General features: G+C 39.6%; 2 protein-coding genes across 2 annotated transcripts in view; one reads left to right on the top strand and one right to left on the bottom strand.

The window, feature by feature from the left end:
• Positions 1–18,995, bottom strand: part of ZNF365 (zinc finger protein 365) — an 831,894-nt gene that overhangs the window by 593,440 nt on the left and 219,459 nt on the right. The gene's annotated exons all lie outside the window — the stretch shown is intronic.
• Positions 7,779–18,995, top strand: part of LOC146396841 (uncharacterized) — a 221,025-nt gene continuing 209,808 nt past the window's right edge. The window contains exons 1-3 of the mRNA XM_084997489.1: positions 7,779–8,024; positions 15,937–16,007; positions 17,941–18,099. Of these exons, the coding sequence (XP_084853615.1) occupies positions 7,779–8,024; positions 15,937–16,007; positions 17,941–18,043 (420 nt within the window). The 3' untranslated portion in view covers positions 18,044–18,099. The remainder of the gene's footprint in view (positions 8,025–15,936; positions 16,008–17,940; positions 18,100–18,995) is intronic.

The following is an 18,995-nucleotide window of genomic DNA, read 5'->3' as shown; positions in this document are numbered from 1 at the left end:
ACTGACTGCTCCATGGTGGCTGACACCTGGCTTTCCACTTAATAAATAATCATCATCCCCTTAAACTCTCCTGGTACCATGCTTTTTTTGCTTTTGTTGCTTCTACCAGACTGTCTTTTCTCTGGTCTCCTCCTCTCTAAATGCTACCCTTTCTTCAAGTCTGCTAAAATTCTACCTCTAGACTTTTCTAGCTACAGAGCTATGCCCTGTCTCCTAAGTTTAAAACACTTATCTTCACAAATTTCTCGGCATGTGTGCCTTTATTACACCATGCCTTCCAAAATGCATTACTTTGCTTCTTGTTTCTTTTTTCTTTTCTTTCCTTCTTCTTCTTTTTTTTTTTTTTTTTTTTTTTTTTTGGTGGTGGGTGCACATGTGCAATATAAGGAAGTTCCCAGGCTAGGGGTCGTATTGGAGCTGCAGTTGCAGGCCATAGCCATAACCACAGCAATGCCAGATCCTAGCTGCATCTGAGACCTACACCACAGCTTACACTGAATCCTTTAATCCACTGAGCAAGGCCAGGAATCGAACCCACATCCTCATGGATACTAGTTGGGTTCTTAACCTGCTAAGCCACAACAGGAACTCTCTTAAGTTTCAACTCATGTGATTAGTCCATGTAGATATGTATCTTGTCTTTTCACCTATATGTAAATTCAACAGCTTAGGAATTCTCACAGTGTACCTAACAGTGTTGGACATATGATAGTTGCTCAGTTCTCTATTAAATGAACCAGTGAAAGGCAATGGATAGATTTCTGCTTAGATGAAAGGTCACACTTGCATTTTGAGTTCTCTATTCTTAGGCTGATCCCAAAGGAAATATCTTATTTAACAAACTGAAAACATTTGGCAGCTAAAATATGATACCTTGGTCTCTTTAGAAGCAAGGAAGTAATACAATTGAACATTTCCAAAATATCTTAGTTTAGGTGAGGTGCTAATTCCACATACCATCAGTATTTGAAGTAGATGATGGTGGTTGAGAGAGGAAGGGGCCTGTGTAATCCCTCAAATGGACTGGAAGGAAGGAACCCTCGAGTTATCCGTGGATCATGGTCTGTGATTGTGCACATCAGGGCAGGCTTCAGTCAGAAAAATGAATATCCACTAGAAATATACTACATCTGGAGCATTGATCATTGGATTTGAACTCTGGTTCACAATTAGGTTGACCCACATAAAATTGCTTATCTATGGCCATTTTTAAACTACAGAACAATTTCCATATGATTCGTCCTAATAGTAACATGCATATTGTTGACTTCATAGTTCTCATTTCCTTCTTGGATGTGGTACTAAATTCCACTTCATTTGAAATGTTTGTTCCACATGACAAACCATAACAATTTTAGTAATAATAGAATGTCAACTATGAAATATCTCAAACTTTACCTTACAAGGTGTCTATCTTTTTAGAAAGACTTTATTTTTACAAGTGTATGTCTATTTAGAAATCCTTCCTCAATAAACCCTGTTCTTCAAAACGTTTTTGAAACCATACTTCCCCATTGGTAAAATATAAGATTATTTTAAATAGGAAAAGCCATTTTTAATAGGCTTCCCAATTCTGCCTTTCTCCCAAGGTTTAGTTTTTTAAGGGACGAGTTTGCCCTATTGTGTTTCCTCTAGTTGATTTTCATGATATATTATGCTTCACAAGAGGAATGTGAGCCTTTATCCTAGCCACTCCCATCACACACATCATGAATACTCTATTTGCCTTTAGTTTCCACTCTCGAACTGAAAATGAAGGTAACATTATTTCATCTTTTCTTTGCTGAGTGAGAATAATAACCCAATAGCACCAAAGGAGTGTCATATTGGAGCACATTTCCTCAGCAGTTGCATCATGGAAGGATTTGTTAGCCACATGTTCATGGCTCTGGTGATTTGTCATCAGCCACAGAATGAGGAGTTTTGAGTTCTAATTCAAATTATGGCAGTGACTTCTTGGATACTTTTAGGACAATTTATTGAACTTTCCATTTGGCCATTTATTCTCATAATACTCACATTGAAACTCTTACTTGCCTTCTTTTATTTCTATCAGTCTTGGTCTGTTTATCAGATTCCTCACGATTTGTACGATTTTTCTTTCCAGTGTCTCAAAATTCCTTAAGTTATTAATAAACCTGTTTTTGCTGCAAAGAATAAGTTGAATTGAGATCCTGTGACTGCTGGGTGCTTTGTGTCATCTGAGAGGCACTAACTCCTCTGTGCTGTCACTCATATGGTGGCCCATCCAGAGAGTAAAGTGACTTCCCAGTCTAGTACCCAATTCAGCTGAAGGACTGATTTGATCTCTGGGTTAACAGAATGTTACTTTCTGACAGTGAATAAAGTCTGCTGCATTATTGGGTACAAATGGATGTCTCTCCTTGGGCCCAAAGTGCTGGGCATGGAAGTCATCAATAGAGTCTTGCTCTGTAATGCTGTAGAGGTCTTGCTATCACGAAATTCACCTGAGGGAGTTCCCATTATAGTGCAATGGAAACGAATCCGACTAGGAATCATGAGGCTTCGGGTTTGATCCTTGGCCAAATTTAGAGTCAAATTAATTGCTAAATGACATAGCTCTATATATATATTCAAAAGCCACATTGTAATTATCCTTTTATTCCTTAATCTATGAAATTTACCTTGTATGATCATGATGTGGTGAAATAGAATAATGGGTGGCACAGAGAATATAAATCTTAGGATCAGTTCTGCCAGGAACCAGCTATAAATTTTTAGGAGAAAATCTTCATGACATTAGGCAATAAGTTCTTAAATGCAGCATCAAAATCATGGTTCATAAAAGAAAAAAGTGAACTTCATCAAAATCAAAAGCTTCTGCTCTACAAAATACGTGGTTAACAAAATGAAAACACAGACTACAGACTGGGAGAAATATTTGTAAAGCACATTCTGATAAAGGCCTTGTATCTAGAATATGTAAAGAACTCTTATGGCTCATTAAGAAAACAACCCAATTTTTAAAAAACTGAGCAGATATTTTCCCACCATCTTTTCTTTCTTTACTAAATAAAATATACATATGGAAAGTAAGCACATGAAAAGGTGCTCAACATCTTTGGCCATTAGGGAAGTGGAAATTAAAACCACAGTGAGATACTACTACACAGCTACACATTAGAATGGCTGTTAAAAATATCTGACAATACCAAGTGTTGACAAAAATTCAGAGCAACTGGATCTCTCACATATTTTTGGTGGGAGTGCAGAATGGTACAGCCAATTTGGAAAAAAAGGTAGTTTTTTACAAAGATAAACACACTCTTACCATTTTACCCAGTGACCCCCTCCTAGGCATTTACTTAAGAGAAATGAAAAGTTACATTCACATAAAAAACCTGGATATAGGGAGTTCTGTGTGGCTCAACAGGTTAAAGAACCATTGTTGTCACTGCTGGGGCTCTGATTGAAGCTGTGGCACAGGTTCAGTTGTTGGAACTTCCACATGCCATGGCAAAAACAAAACAAAACAAAACAAAAAAACCAAAACCAATCTGGATACAAATGTTTAAGTGGCTTTGTTCATAATCACCAAAAATTGAAGACAATCAGATATCCTTCAATGGATAAACTCTGGGGCACCCATCAGTGGAATACTACTCAATAATTAAAGGGAACTATTGTTACATTAAAGCCCAAAGATAAATCTCAAATGCATGATGCTAAGTGAAAGAAGTCAGATGCAGAAAGCTACATACTGCATGACTCAGTTTATATAAAGATTAAAGTTAAAAAACAGAAGGGAAGGAAGGAGAGAAATAAAGAGAGAGAAAGAAAGAAAAGGAAAGAAAGAAAGAAAAGAAAAGAAAGAGAGAGGAAGAAAGAAAGAGTGAGCAAGGAAGGGAGGAAGGGAGGGAGGAAGAAAGAAAAGGAAAGGAAAGTAGAGGAAGGAAGGAAAGAAAAAAGAAAGGGAGAAAAGGAAGGAAGGAAAAAGGAAGGAAGAAAAGAAAAGGAAGAAGAAAAGGAAGGAAGAGAAAGAGAAAAGAAAGAAAAGAGAGAGAGAGAAAGAAAAAGAAAGAAAGGAAGGAAGGAAGGAAGAACAAACTAAAGGATTGAGATGAGATCAATGAGTATCAGGGCTGGGTATGGGGAGGGAAGTTAACTACAAAGGAACATCAGAAAACATTTTTGGATGATGGATCTATTCTATAATTTGATGGTGGTGGTTCTTATATGACTATATGGCAAAACTTAAAGAACTGTAACATCAAAATGTGTGAACATTGCCATATATAAATTACTCCTCAGTTTTTAAAAAAAGGGATAAATGCACTCTCTCTGCCTCAGTTACACATTTGTCAAATGGGAGAGATGTAGGTGCTTCATCAGACACAGGGTTTTGGGGGAGCTTTCGTAAATAAGAACATGTATGAGTGCTTTGAACTGCATCAAGTGCTATACAATTGCCAAGTACTACTACTAGATTTTTCTGTTTTGCTTTTGTATTTAGTCGCCCTGCTAAACTCTTTTATTATTTGTGAAAGTTTGTACATTGATCCTTTCAGCTCTTTGAAATATATTATCAATATAAATAATGACAATTTCTTCCTTTGCAATCTTGTATCTTCTTTCATAGCTTCTTTTCTTATTTCCTTGTGGTGGTGAAGACTGCCAAGTCAACTTGGAATAGTAGTTATGGTGGTAGACATCCTTTTATTCCTAAACTAAATAAGGATGTTTATAAAATTTCATAATTAAATATATTTTGGATGGGTTTGGTAGGTACCCCTTATCAAATGAAGGAAATTTCTTTTTATTCCTGTTTCTTAAGAGTTATTTTTTTCTAATATTGAATAATAGATTCTTTTTGCCTAAATGTTTTTTCTGTGTTTATTGAAATCATTATACCATTTTATCTTCAACAAAAACTATTTATTTTCAATCAAACATTAGCGCTGACTTTTAAATTCTTGTATTACTTCTCCAATCAATCTGTAATCTCCTAAAGGGATGGTCTTTATCTTTTTGTCACTTATGTCTATTGTCTAGCCCAAGTCTGATTTAAATAAAATATTCATCCCCAGAACTTAACTCTTATCTGGAGGCTCGGAGGAGCTCTTCTACTATAAGACTTTTAAATCCTTAGTTTCAAGATTAGCTTTAGCCATTTACTCATCTGTATCTCTATTGAAGTTTTGGCTTCATTTTTTTGCCACAAACCTCTTCTAAGAAATAGATTTTTTTTACAGAGTTAATATGAATACCAATACTTTCCCCAGGACTTGCTGATATTTTATATTTTATATTTTAATGTCTCTCTTTCCTTATCAAGAGTAGATTGTAGGTTGTGCCTAAGACCCTAAATTCTTTTCTTCAAAGATCAGGATGTGAGCAGAAGAGAGATACTGGTAAAGTCTGGAGATGTGTAGCAGGAAGTTTCCATCTGTAACATGAGTGGCAGCTAGGATAGAAGCCAGCTGTTAGGCAGATGACCAACCTCAGGCTTGCTTTCATTGGTCTCTTGTGAATCCTGCCCTCAGGGAGACTGGGGAGATGGTATGGTGTAATGGGTAAGAGCGTGGACTTTAGACAGAAGTAGTCCTAAATTCAAGTCTTAGCTCTGACACTTAGTAATTGGGTGACCAGGAATAAGTCACTTAACCTCTCTCTTTTTGGTTTCCCCATCTCTAAAATAGGTGTAGAAGTAAGTGGTTTTGAGTGCCTGACACACAACAGATTCTCAAAAACGTTGCCTTTTATTTCAATAGCAGTTGCCCAGGCATAATATGATGTGATAAAATAGATTTCTCTGTGAGAGGGCACTTAGAGGTTTTTTAAAATTTTGTTTTGTTTTAGACTTCTATTGTGGAGGGAAAATATGTAATTTTTAAAATGCAGTTATAAATATGCAGAACAAAGAATCATGGCTCATGTTTCATAATTAGATAGCTTATCTATTGTTTTATGTTCTGTAATACTTTAGACAGTTATATAATCTCCCCCCCTCCTTTTAGGATGCCAGGATCTGACAGCAGGAAAATGGGGCAGAAGAGTTTTTGGCGGGAAAGAAGGCATATGCTCTTCTGACACTAATGTCCTATCACTTACATTGGGTAGAGCAATCCCAAATACTGACTGATACCAGGAAACAGTTTTCTTCGTTATGGTAGTTCCAGCTCTAAAATCTAGGAGACCTCTGGATAATGTTATGAGCTATTTTCAGCTTGGCCTGTTGTCAGGCACTGGATTTAAGCCCTTGTTAAATCCCAGTTGTAGTGGCTTCCCAATCTCTCTAGTTCTTGAAGTCTTAGCCTTCTCTAGGAATACATTTTCCTAGACAGTGGTTTTCCTATATCATTCTTTTCAAAGGCTATGGTTATTTTCTCTTATTGACCCAGTAAGACAGGAATTGTTCACCAGACTCTCCTGCCTCCATCCCTTTGCCTCTGACCCACCTCCCTGAACCCTAGTCATCTCATCTTCCCATGGGTGGCCCTCTCTTCCAGCCAGCACTATCTGTGTGCCATTTTCATGTGTGCAGATTTAACTTATCTCCTTGCCTCCATGAGGGTGATTTCTCCATCTTGCTGTTCTCTCTTCCTCCCTTTCCAGAATTATGACATGTAGGAAATTTTACTCTCTTGGCATCTTTGGGAGAGATCTGTTATTAGGTTTATTTGTGTTTGTGTTTTTTTAGAAGTACCTTGATATGCTGGAGTTGAGTAAGATTGTAAGAGAAGGCTCAAATGGCAGGAGAAAGATAGTTGCAAACTTGCATTTAAGGCAAAGTCCTATTAACTGAATTTCTGTCCCACTCCATGATCACTAGAGTTTGGAGTTGTTGCTGAGATGGTTGGTGATGTTTAGAAAAGCTCATACCCAACTGCTCTGGTGTTTCATTCAAAGCTTCTCACAGGCATAGCAATGGATCACTAGATGCTACAGAGGTTTCTTCCTTACTGAGACTTAGGGGGCTCAAGCAAGAAGACAAAACCAAAACGGAGAAGTAAACTCTGGCCCAGATAATACTGGGATTCAGATGCCATTTACTGGGAGAGGTCTCTGCTTACCCTTTCTGTGCCACTTTCTGCTTTGAAGTGCATCTTCCTTCCCTATCCTCAGCAATTCTTGATTTCAGAAAAGTGACTTATCATTAGCCATTTATACCTTTGAGAGAATAACTTTATTTTTCGTAACACTTTCAGTGCATTTGGAAAGATCCACGAAAGAACAGTCCACGTCCTTGTGAAGGAAATTTTAGACATCAGTAGGCGTTTGGGGAAAATTCAGAGAGAAAATGTAAAAAGGATATTTCCTGGTACTTCTGAGGTTATAATTTACCAGAAAAGTAACCACTTTATCTCCATCTTCTGTTTGTGGTTTTGTTACCCACCCTTCCAAGTCCATCCCCAACAAGGATCCTGCTACCCAGTGTCTTTAGAACCAATAGAATGATACTGAGTTTTGTTCAGAGGCAAAAGGAAGCTTTATTCTATTTTTTTTTTTTTTCCTTTTATTACGGCCCAGCAGCATATGAAGTTCCCAGGTCAGGGATCAGATCCAAGCTACAGTTACCACCTAAACCGCAGCTGCGGAAACGCTGAATCCTTGTCTCTCTGTGCGGGACCAGAGATGGAACCTGTGTTCCAGCGCTCCCAAGACACGCCATCAATCCCTTTGCGCCACAGTGGGAATGCCTGAAAGCTTTATTCTTTGATAAAAGAATGGAGATGGAGAAGTACCAGCTGGCACTCTAGAGAACAAGTTCTCCCCCCAGGCAGGGGGCGGAGCTGCTTTTACAAGGTCCGGTCAGCATGGAGGGGGCAGGGCGCTGGCCCTTGGGCACAGCTGTGCCGCTCAGACTCCGATTTTGGTGCGGCTGCCGCCATCTTGAATTGCGTGCCCTGCGCAGCGCTTCTGCGCAAGCCCCAGAGCCCCACCCTAGAGCTGAGGTGTTGGCGCAGCCATTTTACGCTAGAAACTGGGTTGGAGCACCTCAGGCAAGGCCTCTGCAGGCAGCAGCAAGAGCAAGTGAGACTAGAGAAAGCACCAAAAAAGAGGTTAGACCGTATATTATTACCAAGATTCCATCTTACCTCCCTGCGCCCCCACCCTCGCCAAGACTCCAGCGGCCTTTGCTGGTGGCAGTTTAATATGCCCCACACACAGGCCCGAAGGAGTCTGAGTACCATATGACTTCCTTTCCCTGATGCTCACCCACTACCCCGGTACCGTAGTTGATTGGCCCATGGAGGGCATTTGCCCCATGGATCTAATTTAAAGGCTAGACCAGGCCAGGCCAAACAGATTCTTTCTGGGGGGATTGAGAGAGGAGACCTGAGGCGACTGAGACATTTAGCCATGGGCACAGTGGAAAGAGCCTGTAGGTCAGGGTCGAAGCTGGAGCTGGGGGCATGAACATCACAGGAAAGCTGAAGCTTTAGGGAAACAGAAATCTTGAGCCAAGAGAAGCGATAGCCCATTGATCCTTATTATCTGCATGTTCCCTTTTTGTGCATTCACTTACTTGCTAAAATTTATTTGTAACCCCAAAATCAGTACTTGCAGTGCTTTTTCGGTCATTTGTAGACATGAGTAAAGTGGTGAAAAATTTGACCCAATGCCACTTTACCAGCTGAGGTTGAACAAGGAGATGCTCTGCCTTCTTGTCTCAGCTCTCATGCTATAAAAAGTGCCCTTTTCACAGTTTGTTTAGTGCCAAGTTTTTCACATTTTTCTGCTTTTTTGGTGGTGACCTCACTGTTTAAAATGACCCCCAAGTGTTGTGTAGTCCCAAAGTGCTGTCTAGTGTTCCTGAGCTCAAGAAGGCTGTCATGCTCCTTACAGGGAAAACACGTGTATTAGATAAGCTTTCTTCAGGTTATAGTGTTATTGCTTGTGAGTTCAGTGTTAGTGAATCAACAATAAGGTGCCTTAAACAGAAATCCACATAAAGCAAAGTCATGGATTGATCAGTTGCAGAAGTGTTATAACCAGAGGCTTTGTGGGAACCCAATCCTGTATTTCCCCTAGGAGTAATAGCTCACTATTTGCTAATTTAGTGTTTGTGTGAGTTTGAGAGAACATAACTGCTGTGAGTAATAAGAATCAATTATGTTGCGAAGAGAAGAAACAAACACAGAGGAGAGCAGGTGAGGGATTGCAGAGAGATACAGAGAGAAACTGCCTTCTCCCTTGTTGCTCCCAGTGTCAAGCTCAGTCCCTTTACCTGAGGAAATTCATTTCAGTGGCACCTCAGCATTTTTACCACCTTGGCTGATTTTCTTGTTCTTGCAACCAACACAGCTTTGGCTGAAACTCATACTCTGTAGATTATCTACCCTGCGGAGGCAAATTTGGCAAGACTCAGTGGTCTCGCCCTTTGAGGACTGGCCCAAGGTCGCAATGAGGTCCATATTGCTGAGGTTGCACTGGCGGGCTCCTGGGGCAGGTGCTGCATCAGAAAATTAACCCCCTCATAACAGGGATGTCTATGTTCTGACTAAATGTTCAATATTTCTTGAAAAGAGAGCGTAAGGACTTAAGCTTTTAAAGAAACCATATTTTTTTTAATTTTAAAAAAATTTTATTTTTTCTATTATAGTTGATTTACAATTGTTCTGTCAATTTCTGCTGTATAGCAAAGTGACCCAGTTGTACACATATATACATTTTTTCACATTATCTTCCATCATGTTCCATCACAAGTGATCAGATATAGTTCCCTGTGCTGTTCAGCAGAATCTCATTGCTAATCCATTCCATAGGCAACAGCCTGCATCTACTAACCCCAAATTCCCAGCCCATCCCACTCTCTCCCCTTCCCAGTTGGCAGCCACAGCCTCTTGGAAACACAAGTCCATATGTTTTAACACAGACTTGAAACAACCACAAGTTTGTTTTCCAAGTCAATGAGTTTGTTTCTTTTCTGTAAGTAGGTTTGTTTGTGCTGTATATTAGATTCCAGGTGTAAGTGATATATATTTGTTTTTCTCCTTTTGACCTACTTCCCTTAGTATGAGTCTCTAGTTCCATCCATGTTGCTGCAAATGGCATTATTGCTCTTTTTTATGCCTGAGTAGTATTCCATTGTGTATATATACTACATCTTCTTAATCCATCATCTGTCATTGGACATTTAGGTTGTTTCTATGTCTTGGCTATTGTGAACAGTATTGCAGTGAAAATGGGGGTGTATGTATCTTTTTCTTTTTTCTTTTTCTTTTATTTATTTTTTCCTCTGTGCAGCATGGGAACCAAGTTACACTTACATGTATACATTTTTTTTCCTTCCTTTGTTCTGTTGCGATATAAGTATCTAGACATAGTTCTCAATGCTACACAGCAGGATCTCATTGTAAATCCATCCCAAGAGCAATAGTTTGCATCTGATAACCCCATGCTCCCAATGCCTCCCAGTCCCTTCCTCTCCCCCTGGCCTGCCACAAGTCTGTTCTCCAAGTCCATGAGTTTCTTTTCTGTGGAAATGTTCATTTGTGCTGTATATTAGATTCCAGTTATAAGTGAGGTATTTGATTTTTCGAGGGGCAATTTAAAAAGGTATTGTATTTTTGTTTTCCTTTTCTAGTATTTCATTGTTGGTATAGAGAAATGCGACTGATTTCTGAATGTTAATCTTATATCCTGCTACTTTGCTGAATTAATCAGTTCAAGTAGTTTTTGGGTTGAGTCCTTAGGGTTTTCTATATATAGTGTCATGTCGTCTGCATACAGTGACAGTTTTATCTCTTCTCTTCCTATTTGGATGTCTTTTATTTCTTTTTTGTCTAATTGCTGTGGCTAGGACTTCCAAAACTATGTTGAATAGCAGTGGTTAGAGTGGGCATCCCTGTCGTGTTCCAGATTTGAGTGAGAAGGCTTTCAGTTTTTCTCCATTGAGTATTACATTTATGTTCAGGAATGTTCCCTCTATACCCACTTTGGTGAGAGTTTTGATCATGAATGGATGTTGTACTTTGTCAAATGCTTTTTCTGCATCTGTTGAGATGATCATATGGTTTTTGACTTTTCTTTTGTTAATGTGGTGTATGATATTGATTGATTTGCGTATGTTGAACCATCCTTGTGAACCTGGGATGAACCCTACCTGGTCATGGTGTATGATCTTTTTGATAAGTTGTTGGATTTGGTTGGCTAAAATTTTGTTGAGAATTTTTGCGTCTATATTCATCAAAGATATTGGCCAATAGTTTTCTTTTTTTTTTTGTGCTATCTTTGTCTGGTTTTGGAATTAGGGTGATGGTAGCATCATAGAATGTCTTTGGGAGTGTTCCTTCTTCTTCAACCTTTTGAAAAAGTTTGAGGAGGATGGGCACCAGATCCTCTTTCTATGTTTGGTAGAATTCGCCTGTGAAGCCATCTGGCCCTGGGCTTTTATTTGTAGGGAGTGTTTTTATGACATATTCAATTTCATTTCTAGTGACCAGTCTGTTCAGTTGGTCTGTTTCTTCTTGATTCAGTTTTGGCAGGCCGTAAGATTCTAGAAAACTGTCCACTTCTTCCACATTGTCAAATTTGTTGGCATATAGTTGTTCATAGTATCCTGTTACTTTTTTTTTTTTTTTTGTATTTCTGCAGTATCTGTTGTGATTTCTCCTTTTTCATTTCTTATTTTATTTATTTGGGTTCTTTCTCTCCTCTTCTTAGTGAGTCTAGCCAGGTGTTTGTCAATTTACCTTTTCAAAGAACCAGCCCTTGGTTTTATTAATTTTCTCTATTGTTTTTTGAATCTCTATTTTATTGATTTCCTCTTTGATCTTTATAATTTCCTTCCTTCTGCTGACTTTAGGTCTTTTTCTAATTCGTTTAGGTGGAGGGTTAAGTTGTCAATTTGAGATCTTTCTTCTTTTTTGAGGAAGGCCTGTATCACTATGAATTTTCCTCTGAGCACTGCTTTTGTAGCATGCCATAGATTTTGAGAGGTTGTGTCTTCATTATCATTTGTCTCCAGGTATTTTTTAATTTCCTTCTTGATTTCCTCATTGACCCATTGGTTTTTTAGTAGCATGTTGTTTAGTCTCCATGTGGTAGGTTTTTTTCTCATTTCTTTTCCTGTGGTTGATTTCTAGTTTCATGCCCTTGTGGTCAGAGAAGATACTTGAAATAACTTCTATGCTCCTAAATTTGTTGAGGTTAGCTTTGTGTCCCAATATGTGATCAATTGCTGAGAATATTCCATGTGCACTTGAGAAGAATGTGTTTTCTGATTTTTTTGGATGTAGTGTCCTGAAGATGTCAATTAAGTCTAACTTTTCTATTGTTTCTTTTAGGATCTCTGTTGCTTTATTGGTTTTCTGTCAAGAGGATCTGTCCATTGATGTGAGCAGGGTATTAAAGTCTCCTACTATGATTGTATTCCCATCAATTTCTCCCTTTATGTCTGTTAATATTTGTTGTATGTATCTGGGTGCTCCTGTATTTGGGGCATATATGTTGACGATAGTAACATCCTCTCCTTGGATGGATCCCTTAATCATTAAATAGTGTCCTTCTTTGTCTGTCTTTATGTCTTTTGTTTTAAAGCCTATTTTGTCTGATATGAGTATTGCAACTCCTGCTTTCCAGTCATGTCTATTGGCATGAAATATTTTAAGAAACCAGATTTTGATGTCATTGTGAATTATCAATGACAGAGACTTTGCAGCAACTTTCTTTGGTTTCTCATTTGAAGGATGCCAGTTTTAGGATGGTCTTTTAGTTTTCTTTGCTGGGAGATAAACAAATTTTTAAAAACAAGTTCCAGTCTGAACATCCCTTGAGGATGGGATTGTTTATTTGGCAAAGCATTTTATGTCCCCACATGAGAAGTTATGTAAAGAGAGAAGCACCAGACCATGCAGGGGAAAAAAAGTTTTAAGATTCTCTAAGGTTATGACCTAGGTGAAGGAACAGGCTCTTCCCCACATTCTTGGTTTGATGGCCATGGAAAGTATACATTCAGTGAGCACCAAGCAGGCCACCACACTTTCCTAGCCCTCTGTGGTCTGTGGTTTGTGGTCTGTGATGACTCTGCCCCCACTAATTCAATATCTTTCACTCCCCAAATGCACAGTCTCCATTCTAATCAACTGTTTAATCCCACTAACATACCAAACTTTTTCTCTGCCATGCAGTCTCTCACGTCTGTCTTGTCTGCTTCAAAGCTCTCAGACTCTTTCCTTCAAAGCCAAATCAGTTGCTACTCTCTAAGAAACTCATTGGTCCTATGAGTTTCCTTTTCTAGGGTTGCTTCTCCATATATTCTCTCATCTCATCTTGCTCTGTCTTATACCCTATAGCACTTTCTGTTGAGGCTGACTCAAACAAAATGAATGTTCTCAACTCCAGAATCATATTAGTACAGAGGAGTAATAGTAATTCAAGGCCACTTTCAATGAATAATTTTCCAAAGTATGGTTGATTTGAAGTCAGCCTCAATTCTTGAGGACCCTGAGCACATTAGCTTTTGCTAATTTCCATGGTTGTCCCAGCACATGGAATAAGTTAATTTAGCTCATATGGGTAATTTTTTCAATTCCCAAGGAGTAATTTTGTTAGTGTCAACTTGAAAATAATACTACACTGACTTTGGGAAAGAATTTTCCCATATAATGTAAGTCCTTTTTTTTTTTTGCCAGCTCATACAGTCTTATAAAAGCTTTCTGAGGTAGGGACCACCCCCTCTTTTTAAGCAAAGAAACTGAGGCCTAACAGGAATAGTTTATACAGAGAACCTACGTTCTAGGTCTAGGTATAGCCGGAGAAAACAGGGAAGCCTCACTCCCACAATAGGGCCAACTTGTACGGCTGGCAAACTGCACATTGCATAACTTCAGAGTTTATGAGAATGGTGCTTTGCAGAGTTGACCTCTTTGGACCTAGTCTGAGGTGAAGTGAAAGCTGGTGCTGGGTCTTAAGGAGAAGACTAAGAGTGCTTCATCTTAATTCTCTCCTTGGAAAACCAATCTCAATGGCTTCCACTCTCTTTTTATTCTTACTTGGGCCATAGGAAGGGGAGAGTTTGTCAGGCCTGTCTTAGTTTCCTCTTAACAGGGTTCTCATTTCTATGGAAGCACTGAGCCAACATTTCTTAAAGGGTCAGACTTGCAGATACATTTGGTTACTGTGAAGCCAGAAACAAAGAGGCCACATCCTTAAAAGATCTGAGGCCAAGATCTATGCATTATGGACTTAGCTCCTAACACATTTGGCACAAATTGAAAAAATGAAAGAAAAAAACGCCCACTGTCTCAAGAGGCCTTAGGCGGGAACATACAAGGCAAAACGTTTTAGTTGTAGACAAAATGCTGGAGAGTCAGCAAGGGATGAGCTGGTCAGGAAATATCTACTTCCTGTGGATACTCCCAAAGTCCTCCTACTCTGGCCAACTCCAATTGCAGATAATACAGCCAACAAAACACTGCAGCACTACTGGCTCAGTCAGCTCCCATTAGCTGCACCGTTGACCTCACTTGTCTATGCAGAACCTTCTGGGTTTCCTCCTGAGGCAGTGGATGGTCAAACAAACCAATAGGAAAGATTTGGATCAGAAATGTGGCATTCTGGAGGCAAGGGTAGGCATTCATAAGCTGTAGCTAAAGATAAATTTCCTGACTCTTTTAGGTGCAAACAGGATTCAGGTTAACTTTACTTTGAAGAAAGGGCTTAAAATAAGTGGTTTTTATTTAATGATGGGAATTTTTCAATACTATGGAATAAGAATTCTGTGATTTACTTACATTCAGATGAAAGCCTACTCTTGAAGTTTGCTGCATTATATGGGAGTTGGTAAGCTATGCCTATTAACCACTGTTTTCAGGGTAAATCAGACTTGTCTCTTAAATTAAAAAAAAAAGAGAGAACAATTGCAGTGAGTCATGCTGAGATGCCTTGTCTTTAGTGAAAGGGGAAGTATGTTTTCTCTGACCAGCCCACATAAAATCAGATATTTAATATTATTACTGAGAAGGTGGAAAAGGTTTTCAGGAAAGACTCCTATTGCTCAGTTTCTAGCAGCCTGTAGTGGAGTAAGTAGGAAGTTGAAGGGACCAGCCAGCCTGTGAAAATGAGGCTGAGAAATAGGATCTTTGATTCTGCAGAGTAGTCCTGTGAAAGCAAAGGGTGTGAATGATGAGTTAGGATGGCAAGAGAGTCCAAACCAACTACCTAAACAACCAACTTATTTTTAAGCGCATACTGCATGAGGGTACACAAATGCAGGGTTGCTGCCCTCAGGAAGTGGTTATATTTTGGACATTTGGCTAATCAGGAAAACAGGAACTACTACAAGCATTTGTGGCAGGGAAGTGGTTACAGGTGATGGAGGAGCTGAGACATCAGCAGAAGACAGCACCAGCAGGAAACCTCTACCAGCCCCCAGGCTGGAGAGACTAAGGCAGCATTACCAGAGATCCAGGGGCGGGGGTTAGAAGGCCCAAGTAGAGCCATGTTGTGTTTGTCTTGGAGCCCATGCCATGGAGGGGACCCAATTGTTTCCAAAGATTGAGTTTGAAGCAGAGAATGAAGGAGAGGAACACCCTAACTTACCCTTGTTCCCCCTGCCAGTACCTTACCAGTGCCTGCCATTGACTGCACTTAGGCAGAAGCCAACTAACAGAGGGGCCTGGGTAAGGAAACCTGCAGAGCTAGTCCCCATGAGAAGGAGGGCAGGGCAGGGGAAGGGCAAGGAATGAATGGGGGGCAAACGTGCCTCAGCCTGGAAAATACGTGGATCATTTTTTACCTTCAACCACAATGACTTCACCTCGTCCTGGGCCAGACCATGACAAATCAGTTGCAGCTACAAATGCTGGCTAGAATGGACTCTGGGGTCAACCACTACCTCATCCTTTTACCAGCCACTTAGCTCCATTTGGGGCCATCCCAAGACCCTTTTCAGAAGGCATCTTAACTCTCCCAGGCATTAAGTAACTATAATACACATGGCCTGATGTACATATTGTATCTTTGCAGAGGCCTTGGATGACTGTCCTCACTCCTGTTCCATGTGGAGAATCCCAGAATCTAACCAGCCCCATGGCCAAGTGAGTAGAATTTTGTTTGGCTTTCATTTCATCTGTAGAGTCAGCTCTGACAAGATCAGACCAGCGAAGACTCTAAAGCCCCAGGGTGCCTAAATCTGTGCTTTCAATTGAGTGCCTCAGGGCCTAGGTAACAGCAGCCCTCCTAGCTGGGTATTTCTCTGAGTTGATTTCAGAGCCCTGTCTCTCTGAAATCAACCTTATCAATATTATCAATTCAGAGGTTTTGGTGTTCCTAACTGGCTGTATGACCTCAGACAAGTCATTTAACCTCTTTAAATCTCTGTTTTCTCATCTGTACAATAAGAACAAACACAGGACTATTGTGTGGATTAAATAAGAGGACAGCCAAGGTAATAAAGCATTTATCTCAGTGCCTGACACACAAGCAATGCTCAATAAATACTATAGCCTGTATCAGTAAGGATTCTTCTAGTTTAAGTGATGGAAGCCCAGTCTGGATCCAGGAGTTTATCCAAGGTCCTTACTCTGGAATTTCTTTAAATTACTTGGCTCTGTATTTCTCTGATTTATTTCGTTCTTGGGCAGACTGTCCTGTAAGATGGCAGGAGGGATGATGAGACATCCTTCTGGCCAAGCAACCACAGAAAAATAGATTCTCAGAGTTTCCTGAAATCCCTGGAATGGAGTTTCATTGGTCTGGTTGGATCACATGTCCAGCCAAAGGATGGAATGCTCCAGTTGGCCAAGCCTAGGTCCTGTGTCTCTGTAGGCTGAGAGTAAGAGAAGTCAGGTCTTGAAAAGGAAGTGGAGGAGCTGTTTTCAAAAGGAGGAAGAGATGCTAAGAAGGAAAAAAGAAAATTATTTCCACTATAGAGGCTATTGTTCTATTATTATAATTTACTATTTATTTTGTACTACTAGTACTGCCACTATTCCCACTAACTAGTTCCACTACTATTACACTGTATAACTAGCACAAAAATTTGGAAGATTATTCAGTGAACAACTGGACTAACAGGCAGGGAAAAGGGAGAAATCATAGAAAGCTATGACAGGAGAAAAAGGATCCTGCATAGAAGGAAATAAAACGAAAGCAGTCTTAACAGTATGAAAACGAAGTGAAAGCAAAGCCTGAAATGGTGAGTTCTAGAGGGTTGTTTTAAGCATTTTTCAAAAACAAAAGTGGGAGTTCCCTGGTGGCCTAGCAGTTAAGGATCTGGTATTGTCACTGCTGTGGCATGGGTTTCATCCCTGGCTATGGGTGCCGCAAAGAAAAAATCCAAAAACAATCAAACAGGAGAAACCCCAAAGTGATCTAAATAACAGCATGTAATATATTTTGTAGTTGCTAAACTGAAAGCACTTCACTGTGGTTGTTTATATAATGCTTTAATGGCCACACAAAGCATGCATGTTGTATGCTTTAAGCACTGTACACCTGTAGTTTCAGCACCAGCATGGGTATTTATGAAGCAGGCCAACAACATTCCCTACACTGGAAGGCTGTGTCCACAACACCTTGTTGCAGACACAGTCAGAGATGCATTTTTTCACATAGGAAACACATGTGTGATGTGGGGAATAGGTATGAGATATGTGTAACGAATTTCTGGCAGGAAGTGCAGGGGCTGCAACTTCAAATGAAACATTGTATATATAGCATTTGGCAATACTACAGTATCCTTGAATGAATGGCTTACTGAAGGATTAGTAATGTATACCAGTATATAAATATACAGAGAATGATACTGGTGAAAGCTGCAACCCTGAACTTGAATTTGAATCTATCTACATTTTCCATACAACATATGCTGTCAACAGAATGATCGCTACTAAGTTGTGCTGCACAGAGCCCTGGAAGGATTTTGCACATTGCCTGTTTTTATAGACTAAAATTATGTTCTCAGAAATTAATTTTTGTCTTAAACATTAATAAAATGTTAAAACTAATATGTATATGATGTGCTTAAAGCCAAGCCTCTGCATCAAGAACAACTGTACAACTGCAGCTGAAGCTGGTTATTTGGGCCACCTGGGATGCCTCACCTGAGGAGCAGCCAGATCACATTGGCTGATGCCCATCTGAGTATAAGAAGTAGGCTGGCTGGTCCAAGTAATCCTTCAGTTCAAAGTAGGTAGAATATATGTTTTCTGTTTGTTTTGGTTTTTCAAAAAGACTATGAAATGGTTAGACCACATGGTTTTGTGTAACAGTTTTTATGAGAGCAAAACACATATCTAAGGTGAACACTTCAGACAGCCTTGTTGAGTATTTTCTTAATGATACAGTAATGTTCGGGAGAAACTAGTCAAGTAGTATTTTGAAGTCTGATAGCCTCACCAAACAGAAAAGAATAATATAACTTCATATTTCTAGATTTTATTACACTTTCCAGACCACTTGAAATGTAGTAATTCTCTCAACCACCCCACTGGCAGGTACAGCTGACACCTAATTCAGTGACCATTCCACTCCTGCACACTCTTTTCCATAATAACACAAACAGAATGGGAACATTCTTCACCAGTGTTGAGAAAAGAGTCATTTGGTTTTCTAAGGCTTTTTTTCCCCCCTTGAATATTTTGAAGGGTGGTGTAGACCAGATTAAAAAACATGGCTCAGAGAAGCAAGAATTCATTCCCCCAAGTGTTTATTAAGTGAATCACAAATTCATTCAGCATGACTGCTAACCCAGAAAAATTAAGGCAAAATGGTAACAAGCTGTGAGCCTCTAAGTATCTTCAATTTTAGGATCTCCCTGGGAAAGGGTCACAAGTGTAATCCTTTTCAGCTGTCCTTGCCTTGCTTCCGCTGTCAGTGGAAATATCCAGGCAGGATGAATACACTTTCTGACTAGACTCTGGACTGACCTAGACAGTTTTTTTGGAAATTCAGGATTTACTTTTCCTAAAGCCTCTTAATTTCTCCCATCCCTCCCTAATTGAAAACATCATCTCTCCCATTACAGCATGTGGAAAGTGAGGGGAGGGAGAAGCAGACGGTATCTGAATTCAAGATAAAAATTA

Source organism: Sus scrofa, chromosome 14 (genome assembly GCF_054392235.1).
Source record: "Sus scrofa isolate SSC_HxYL_T2T_F1_AM1 chromosome 14, Sscrofa_HxYL_maternal_Yorkshire_Landrace_v2.0, whole genome shotgun sequence".
Taxonomy (NCBI): domain Eukaryota; kingdom Metazoa; phylum Chordata; class Mammalia; order Artiodactyla; family Suidae; genus Sus; species Sus scrofa.
The sequence above is the reverse complement of the archived record's forward strand: the minus strand, read 5'-3'. Positions and strand labels throughout refer to the sequence as shown.